General features: G+C 34.5%; 1 protein-coding gene across 1 annotated transcript; it reads left to right on the top strand.

The window, feature by feature from the left end:
- Positions 1-9,353: 9,353 nt before the first annotated feature.
- On the top strand, positions 9,354-10,400 carry LOC101258911 (endochitinase A-like). The gene is made up of 3 exons (XM_069290041.1): positions 9,354-9,379; positions 9,798-9,873; positions 9,993-10,400. Exons 1-3 carry the CDS (start codon positions 9,354-9,356, stop codon positions 10,398-10,400), a joined length of 510 nt encoding a protein of 169 aa, XP_069146142.1.
- Positions 10,401-10,918: the final 518 nt, after the last annotated feature.

Genomic DNA, 10,918 nt, shown 5'->3' with positions numbered 1-10,918 from the left:
TGGTTGTTTGTCTTCTCTTGGTTCAAATCGAAAAGGGAAAGTATAGACTTGGGTATTCTTCCGCTGTTATCCTGTCAGACATTCTTTGTTAGTGCCTTGTCTTTCCCAACAAAGTGGTATCAGAGCATTGGTTATTGTTGATTGTCGTTTTGAATGATGGAGGAAAATATGAGTAAAATGGTGTGTTTAACTGGTAGTAACTATCATATTTGGAAAGGCAAGATGAAAGATCTTCTATTTGTCAAGAAGATGCATTTACCTGTGTTTGCTTCTAATAAGCCTCAGTCTTTGAATGATGAAGAATGGGAATTTGAGCATCTGCAGGTTTATGGCTATATTAGACAATGGGTTGAAGATAATTTTAGAAATCATATTGTGAATGAGACACATGCCAAAAGTTTGTGGGACAAGCTCGAGACACTTTATGCTTCGAAGACTGGCAACAACAAGTTGTTCCTATTGAAACAATTAATGAATATCAGGTATAAAGAGGGCACTCCTATTTCTGATCATATTAATGATTTGCAGGGTGTTCTTGACCAGCTATCCGGAATAGGTGTAAAGTTTGATGATGAGATACAGGGACTTTGGCTTCTTAATACTCTGCCAGACTCTTGGAAAACTCTTCGAGTTTCTTTGACTAATTCTGCTCCCAGTGGTGTTGTAACCATGAAATATACTAAGAGTGGTGTCTTGAATGAAGAAATGAGAAGAAGATCTCAAGCCTCATCTTCTTCAGCTTCACACTCCGATGTTTTGGTTACTGAAGATAGGGGGAGAAACAAGTCCAGAGGTCAGAATGATAGAGGTAAAAGTAGAAGCAAGTCAAAGTCTAAATACAAGAATATTACATGTGACTATTGCCATAAGAATGAGCATATCATGAAATATTGTTACAAGCACAAGAGAGATATAAGACAACAAAAGAGAGAAGGCGATAATGAAAATCGTGTTGTTGTTGTTTCTAATGATAATCTTCTTGTTTCTTGTGATGCAAATGCCATTAATCTTGTTCGTGTTGAGTCTAGCTGGTTTGTGGATTTTGGTGCTACTTCTCATGTCACGCCAAAGAAGGAATTATTTTCTTCTTATACTCCAGGTAATTTTGGAACGTTGAATATGGGCAATAATCATGAAGTTGAAGTTATTGGCATTGGGACAGTTTGTTTGGAAAGTAACAATGGTTCCAAACTAGTTCTTAATAATGTCAAGCATGCTCCAGATGTTCGCTTGAATTTGATTTCTGTGGGATATCTTGATGATGAGGGTTATGTTAATACACTTGGTGCTGGCAAGTGGAAGCTTACTAGAGGTTTGATGGTTGTGGCCCGTGGTGACAAGTTGTCTAACTTGTATGTATTTCAGGGCTCCATGTCCAAAGACTCAGTAAATTTGGTGGAGAATGATACTTCATCAGAGTTATGGCATAGAAGGCTGAGTCATATGAATGAGAAGGGGATTGATAGTTTGGCTAAGAAAAATTTGTTTTCTGGAGTGAAACAAGCAAAGTTGAAGAAATGTGTTCATTGCTTATCCGGTAAACAGAAAAGAGTTTCTTTTCAGAGTCATCCGCCTTCAAGAAAGCTCGATTTGCTGGAGTTGGTACATTCTGATTTGTGTGGTCCTTTTAAGGTAAGATCTCATGGTGGTGCACTTTACTTTGTGACTTTTATTGATGATCATTCTCGCAAACTCTGGGTATTTCCTTTGAATTCCAAGGATCAAGTACTTGATGTGTTCAAGGGTTTTCAGGCCTTGGTTGAAAGACAAACAGGGAAGACATTGAAATGCATCCGCTCAGATAATGGTGGTGAGTATATTGGTCCTTTTGATAGATATTGCAGAGAGCAGGGTATTAGGCATCAGAAAACTCCTCCAAAGACTCCTCAGTTAAATGGTTTAGCAGAGAGGATGAACAGAACTCTAGTTGAGAGGGTTAGATGTATGCTTTCAGATGCTAAGCTGCCAGATTCCTTTTGGGCAGAAGCACTTAATACTGCTGCTTATGTTATCAATTTATCTCCTGCTATTGCTTTAGATGGTGATGTCCCTGACAGAGTTTGGACTGGTAAGAATGTTTCTTATGATCATCTAAGAGTCTTTGGGTGTAAAGCCTTTGTACATGTTCCTAAGGATGAAAGGTCAAAGTTGTATGTTAAAACTAGGCAGTGTATCTTCATTGGTTATGGTCAAGATGAATTTGGCTATCGTTTCTATAATCCTGTTGAGAAGAAACTTGTTAGAAGCCGTGATATTGTGTTCTTTGAAGACCAAACAATTGAAAATTTTGACAAAGCTGACAAGGCTGATTTTCAGACTAGTGAGAGCTTAGTTGATGTTGATCAGTTCCTTTGACTATTGCATCGGAAGAAAATCTTCATAATGATGAAAATCAAGTAGATAATGAAGATGGTGATCATGTTCAGAATGACCGGCATGATGTTGTTGATGCTCCAGTGCAAGATGATGTGGTTGTCCAACAACCAATTATAGATGCTCTAGAGAGTTCTCTCAGACGATCTAGTAGAGAGAGAATTCCTTCATCTCGTTATTCTCCCAATGAGTATGTACTCTTGAGTGATGGGGGAGAACCTGAGAGTCTTGATGAGGCCATGGAAAGTGAAGAAAAAGAAAGGTAGTTGGATGCTATGGAAGATGAGATTAAATCCTTGCATAATAATCATACCTTTGATTTGGTTAAGTTACCTAAAGACAAAAAAGCTTTGAAAAACAGGTGGTTTTTCGGGTGAAACATGAAGATGGTAATCTAGTTCCACGGTACAAAGCTAGATTAGTTGTCAAGGGATTTAATCAGAAAAAAGGAGTTGATTTTGATGAGATATTCTCTCCAGTTGTGAAGATGTCATCCATTCGTGTGGTTCTAGGATTGGCTACAAGTCTAGATTTAGAGGTTGAACAAATGGATGTTAAAACTTCTTTCCTCCATGGTGACTTAGATGAAGAAATTTATATGGAGCAACCGGAAGGTTTTGAATTCAAGGGTAAAGAGAATTATGTTTGCAAATTGAAGAAGAGCTTGTATGGTTTGAAACAAGCTCCCAGGCAGTGGTACAGGAAGTTTGGTTCTTTTATGAGTCAGCAGGGCTTCAAGAAGACTTCTTCAGACCATTGTATTTTTGTGCAAAAGTTATCTGATGGTGACTTTATTATTGTGTTGCTTTATGTTGATGACATGCTTGTTGTTGGTCATAATACTTGCAGGATTCAGAAGTTGAAGCAAGAGTTGAGTAAGTCTTTTGCTATGAAAGACTTAGGACCAGCAAGGCAGATTCTTGGCATGCAGATTGTCCGTGATAGAAAGGCCAAGAAATTGGTATTATCACAAGAGAAGTACATTCAGAAAGTACTTCGCAGATTCAGCATGGATAAAGCTAAGGTTGTCAATACACCTTTAGCTATGCACTTCAAATTGAGCACGAAACAGTGTCCTTCTAGTGATGATGAGAAGGAAGATATGAAGAAAGTTCCTTATGCTTCAACTGTTGGTAGTTTGATGTATGCGATGGTTTGTACAAGACCGAATATTGCTCACGCTGTTGGAGTTGTTAGCCGTTTTCTTTCTAATCCGGGAAGAGAACATTGGAATGCTGTGAAGTGGGTTATGAGATATCTCTGTGGCACTTCTAGTCTGAGTTTGTGTTTTGGTACAGGGAAGCCTATTCTTTGTGGTTATACTGATTCAGACATGGCTGGTGATGTTGATACTCGCAAGTCTACTTCAGGGTACTTGGTTACTTTTGCAAGGGGAGCTGTGTCTTGGCAATCTAGGTTGCAAAAATGTGTTGCTCTATCTACTACAGAAGCTGAGTTTATTGCTATCGTTGAAGCTTCTAAAGAATTGCTTTGGATGAAGAGATTCTTGGGGGAACTTGGTTGTGCTCAATAGAGGTATGTGCTTTATTGTGACAGTCAAAGTGCTATACATCTTGGCAAGAATTCTACGTTCCATGGTCGGTCTAAACACATTGATGTGAGATACCATTGGATTAGAGATGTGTTGGATTCTAAGTTGCTTGAGCTTGAAAAGATTCATACAAATGACAATGGTTTCGATATGATGACTAAAACTTTGCCAAGAGGGAAGTTTGAAGATTGTTGCATGGTCGCCGGGATGGCGGTCTCCTCCACATACTCGTGAGGGGGAGAATTGTTGGGTTATGGGTCTTTTTTCCCTTCCTATGTGGATAAATAAAAGCCCAATTTGGACCAACCCATTTTTGCCCATAGGCCCATTCTTATGAGGCAAATATAAGCCTATTTTAGGTCTTATTTTCATATACAACAGAGGTTTTTCAGCAGCCAAAAAGAGAGAAAAAGAGCAGCTTTTCGCAGTCAAATTTCAGCCATAACAGCCAACTTCAAATTGCGATTCCCGCTTCGTTTCTTGTCCGATTGAGCTGATTTTTGGACAGAATATTATCTTCATCTCAATATTTGATTAGGAACTAACAGAGTTGGATTTGGTGGCCTGCAACTTCAGTTTTGCTATCGTGAACAGTAGCTGCGAAATTGGTGATTTTGCTCCTTTAATTCTCTAGATTTGGTGCAATCTTATTTTGCTGTTGCTCGTTATTTGGCACTTGTTTTGTGGCCAATTTTGGAGAACAATATTGTAAATCTTGGTGATTATAGTGGAGCTTTTGGTCCCGTGGGTTTTTACTATTCACATCGAAGGGTTTTCCACGTAAATCTTGGTGTCTTGTGTGATTGGTTTATCATTGCCTTGTTATATTTGTTTGATTGAATTACTTGCTGCCTTACTATCATATTGCTTGTGGTTGTTTGTCTTCTCTTGGTTCAAATCGAAAAGGGAAAGTATAAACTTGGGTATTCTTCCGCTGTTATCCTGTCAGGCATTCTTTGTTAGTGCCTTGTCTTTCCTAACAACTCTAACCTGCGAATTTAAACAAGCCCTAGGTAATTTACCTAAGGATTAAAATCTGCATGTATTACGTGCGAATTTATTTGCGATAATTATCGAAAATTCTTGCGAATTTTACCAAAATTTCTTATAAAAATAAAATTTCTTGTGGATTTTCATAGAAATATTTCGTAAGCAATAAAAACAGGGTTAGACAACATGGTCTTGGTACCATTTCAAGGATTTGAAACCCAATTGATAAGATGGGGTTTGAGGTCATCAAATTATACTGCACCCAGAAGTTTTATTTGTGAATACATCAGTGAATTTCTTAATGATAAGGAAGTTAAAATTAGGATGGATTATTAAAAGTAATTCTTTATGTTGGAAACAACAATGAATATATCCCCAAAAACAAGGTTTTTAAGTAGCAAAGTCGAGTCAAAATAGTTTAAAAGGAAGGATTGAGATGGATTTACTATTGATGCAACAATATATGGGAATGTTGGTAGATTTATCAATTATAGTTTCTCACCAATCCTTTGTGCTCAAAATGGCATGTATGACCATGGAAACAAAAGATTACCTCATATAATTTTTTGTTGCTTCCAAAATATTTATCCATTAGAAGAGCTTACTTATTATTACATCTGAATTGTCCGTGTTCATGATACAAACAGAAATTTGAAGAGAGAGAAGGGTAGATGTGTCTCTTATTAGTGCAGTGCTAGAATGTAGTAAATTTCTATGTATAATACATCAAGTAGTAATTTACTACATTCTCCCACTGCACTTATGAGATAAATACCACCCTTCTCTCTCATCAAATTGTCATTTGTACCATGAATACGTACAATCTTGTGGTTGTAGTGATAAGTAAGATTCTCTAATGCATAAATACTTTTGGAAGCGAAAAACATTATGTGAGGTACTCTTTTATCACCATGGTCATACATGAAGTTTTCAGAACAATGGTTTGGTTAGCAATTATGATTGATAAATCTACCAACATCTCATATATTGCCGCATCAATAGTAAATCCACCTCCATCCTCCCTTTTAAAAGAATTTGAGTCAACTTTACTACTTACAACCTTCCATTGCGGATATATTCTCTATAGTTGCCAACATCAAAGAAGTACTTGTCATAATCAAATCTAATTTTGGCTTCTTTTATGATCAAGAAATTCTCTGATATATTCACGAATAAAACTTCTGGGTGCAATATAATATGATGACCTATAACCCCATCCTTTCTATTTGGTTTTGAAAACCTCGAAGTGGTACATAAGACCATGTTGACTAACCCTATTTTAGCAAGATGGAGGACATTTGTAATATGGACCACACTCGTGAACAAAAAGTTTTGCTTTAAAAATAGAGCTTCTAGGGTTGAATGGAAACTCGCCTCCGTTCTTAGAATCACAAGAGCACTGTTCAATATTCGAGCATATTCTTGTGCAACAACAACCTTGAGGCCTAATGATATAATACAAATCAGGATACTTCATGTTCGTAATGTATCTGAAAGGTGGGGGGTCTCCATAATACATTGCATCGATAGAGATGATTGATATATTTTCCTTCCCTTTCGAGACATCATACTCCATAACAAACTTTGTGTGCATAGTAGATTTTGGTGCCTTGAAATCATTTTCACAAATATGATTGCCATTAAATAACTGAGTTAGTTCTGGTTGGCAAAGATACCTCTAATGTTTGAACATGAACATATATTTTACAATTAGACCTCTTTGTCGCCAACACTTAGTTACAACGTCCAACCTAAAGTAAATGTAATCGGTCTTTTCACCATTAATTCTTTGACGGCCAGAAATGATCATTACTAAATATCCCAAATCCATTGAGTTCATCAAGGAAAGAGTATCCCTTTTAAACTTCTGATTACCACTCTCGCATTAACAGATACTCTAGAATTCACTCCTTTATCTTCATAAATGAACTTTTGAGAAGATATAGTCTTATTCTCGTATACACCAAAATCAACAATTTAAGTTGAAACATCTTTTCTATTAATATGCGCATATTCAATGCCCCTAAAAATTTTGTGATGTAGTCCGACTATAGCAAGTTGTACCTTGAACCAAAACTGATCACCAATTTCAACTCAAGGAACATGGACAAAGGACCGCTGAGAATTTAACTAGTTTCCTTCTTTTCTCAAAATCATTGCAACCTCTATTTTGATGTGTCTACCTTGTTTTTTTTTCTTTCTTTTCTCACAAAAGCTTAGTATATTCATCACCAAAAATCTTAAGAGTCTCTCTAACTTATTTTCATTTCTTAATATGTTCATATTTTAAAATATAGGGAAATTTAGCTTCATTTATAATACGTCCACTGTTTGAAAACCATTCACGTCTTGAATAAATTGATGAAATTTTGGAAATATTAAATTTATGATTAATCAAGACATAATGTCATTTAACATTGTTTCCATTGTTTTGAAGTACGGATGGACGAGAGTTGTTAGGAAAATTATTGGTAATATCAACTCTTATGCTCTAACATACTGATAGAGATATATTATCAATCATGTGATGAAGTTTCTTCTTCAGTAACTTCTTTGAGAAACTTGTTTCTACCGGAACAACTGATTATCAATCATAAACATTCCATGATTATTAACACTGACACGACAAGGCATTATGAATGATTGAATCAAACTGGAAAAAAATGTTATATCAAAGCAGGAAAAAACACATCATGAAACAAAAAGAAATACGACCTAACAAGCAAAGAAGAAGAATAGTGAAACTCATATTAGGGTTAAAGGAGAGCAAAATTTTGAAATAATTTGAATTGGGGGTGGGGGTGGGGGGGGATTAGTGTCATATAAAGAGTCGAAATAGAAAAATTTAATACTCTACATTAAACTTATGATCCTTATAATTAAACTTTTGTCGCAAAATAGTCTTTTAAGACAGGAACAATTTTCTCTAATGAAAGAAGAAAATGGGTAGATGTGGTTTGAGTAATTTAAAATAAATCTTCAAAATTTCATTATTTCTCAGCATTTCTCATAAGTGTTTCTCAAAGGTCTTACTAAGGGAAATCCACTATAGTTACATATTGACGAAAAAGCTTAAGGCGTCATTTTTATTTTTAAACTAGTATGTATGTAAAATTATTTAATTTAGAAGGCAAAAAAAAGAATTTTTAATTAATGTTTATAAAATAAAAATTCATGACTTTGTGTTTTGCTTAACTTGAGAAGGGTCTAAAAAAATTAATCTAAGCATATGAAACAAAGTTAGGAAAACCAAAGGATTAACATTAAGAAACATGAGAGAAATAAAACTAACACTATGTTTGGATCATTGTTATCCATTGTATTGTATTGTATTGTTAGAAATAAAACTAACACTATGTTTGGATCATTGTTATCCATTGTATTGTATTGTATTGTTACTATACCTACAATGTTTGTTTCGATTGTTACTTAAAATGTATTGTATTGTATTGTTAAATTTCGTTGTTACGTATAGGGATGTTGCATCTGTCGGTTCGGTTAAATTTTACATATAATCGGTTCGGTTTATCGATTTTTGGTTTTAAAATATGCTAACCCAATAACAAACCAATAAGAAATTTTTTATCGATTTATCGGTTTTTGATGTTATCGGTTCGGTTACGGTTAACCTAATAAAAAAATATCGATCAAATAATATATAATAGTACGTATGTTATAATTACATGTTACTAACTTACCGCCAAAACATAATAGAAAACTTTGAATGTTGATCAAATTACTAACATTCACAAACTTGCAAAAGCTCTTGCCTACAATACGAACAAGAATTAAAACTAAAATAAAATATTTCAATGAGACAATCTTGAACAGTTGCTTGATCCACCACATAATCAACAAAGTTCTCACCAATTTCCTAATCAAAAAATCACATAGCCTGAAAAGCTAATATTGAATCTATTTATTTATTAAATTATGTATATTTAATATTGAGGAAGGGTAAAGTAGTAAATAACTATCGTCTTATTGGGTCATCGGTTTACCCAATAACCCAATAGGAAAAACCGAAACCGACCCAATAACCCAATAATTATTTTTTCTAAACCCATTAAAAACCCAATAACATTTTATCGGTTCGGTTTTTGCACACCCCTAGTTACGTAACAATGAAAACCCATAATTTATAGAACAACCAATTTGGTGTGTTCCTATTGTTACTTAATTTCTTTTTTCAATTATATATTTACATAATATTTCAAAATACTATTTTACCCTTTATCTTAATTATTTGAATCTAGTCAAACCTCAGACAATAGAATAATTAGGATATTTTAGTAAATTTATAAATTACAATACAATACGATATGATCAAACCAAATAATTAAAATGTTATTAAACAACAACAAATAATACAGTCTAGCCAAACATTGTGTGTATACCATACAATACATTACAATATAATACAATAGATTATGAAACAATGGGTAACAATGATCCAAACAAAGTGTAAATAACTTCAAAACACCAAGAAAAAAAATAACTTACTTTTAAGTATGAATCCATGTGTTGACTTCTTGAGATCCAAAAAATTTTATCAAACCAAATTATCTAGAAAATATTAGAGAAAGATGGAACAGGGGTGTACCAATAACACAATACAAAACTCTTGTTTATACTAATACTAGAAGGATGCACGGGCCTAACGTGTCATTGAAATAAATAAATTATTAAGAATTGTGTGTACAACATTCGTATAATATTTTTACAATATGTGCAAAAATAATGCTAAGTAAAATTTAATTGAGATTATTGTCAATCCTTCTATTTTGCAAAAATAAAATTCAAGTAAATTCTTTCAAAACATTTGTATAAAAAGAAAAAAGTTGCAAATCATATCATCGTTGACCACTTCCTTGTGGTTTAGTGGAGCCATCAATGTAGACATTACGGAAAACGTGGTACCATATGTCCCTGTAATCACAGCTGAAAAGGCATATCAAGTAATCAATGGCCTTGTGCACCTGGAAGGAAATATTTCGAACGAGGCCCTATCCAAATTTCACAGTAAGCTACATAAATCTATTTTTCCTATATATGGTAAAATTTGATGAACTTGTAGTGTCTAATTACGTTTATTTTGACATTTCAAAGCAACAACTACAAATATGGGCCATGTGGAAGAGCCATCGGAGTGGACCTTTTAAACAATCCTGATTTAGTAGCCACAGACCCAGTCATCTCATTCAAGACAGCTATCTGGTTCTGGATGACCCCTCATTCACCAAAGTCTTCTTGCCACGATGTCATCATTGGAAGATGGAACCCATCTGCCGGTGACCTATCAGCCAATCGTCTTCCTGGATTTGGTGTCATCACAAACATCATCAATGGTGGCCTAGAATGTGGTTATGGTAATGAAAACAGGGTACAAGATCGAATTGGGTTTTACAGAAGGTATTGCGGAATTCTTGGAGTTAGTACTGGTGACAATCTTGATTGCGGCAACCAAAGGTCTTTTGGCAGCTAATTCTATGTAATAACTTCATTATATGTTTTGTTGTATTCTCGCACAATGCAAGGATCAACGATAAAATGAAAATATAATAATATGATTGTAGTTTGATTAGTACCATGGCTATATATATAGTCGTGTTCAATAATAAATAAAAAATTTTATCTTAAGATACATATATCTCAATAAAGTCCACAAGCATTAAGTTCCAACTTCAAAAACCAAATCAATGTGCACGTAGTTATAATTCATTTGGTAACCACTTTTAAAACTTCAAGAACCAAATCAATGCTATATCATAACACAAAATATTATATAGACCTTAGCCTCCAAGAAGGTTCCTCTCTAATGCTAGCTAGTTTACCAAAAACAAAGCTAGCTTCTCTATAGAAGTGATTATTCAATTTTCGTGTGCTATGTCCACCATCTTTTTTGGTGATTTGGAATTTTGAGATCATTTTTGCCAACGCAGGTAAACGCAATTTTTTCCAATTTTCATGTGTTATAGTCAATAGAATTTTTATGGTCCGAAA

Source organism: Solanum lycopersicum, chromosome 10 (assembly GCF_036512215.1).
Source record: "Solanum lycopersicum chromosome 10, SLM_r2.1".
In the NCBI taxonomy this organism is placed as follows: Eukaryota; Viridiplantae; Streptophyta; class Magnoliopsida; order Solanales; family Solanaceae; genus Solanum; species Solanum lycopersicum.
This window is presented reverse-complemented; position numbering and strand designations above follow the sequence as displayed.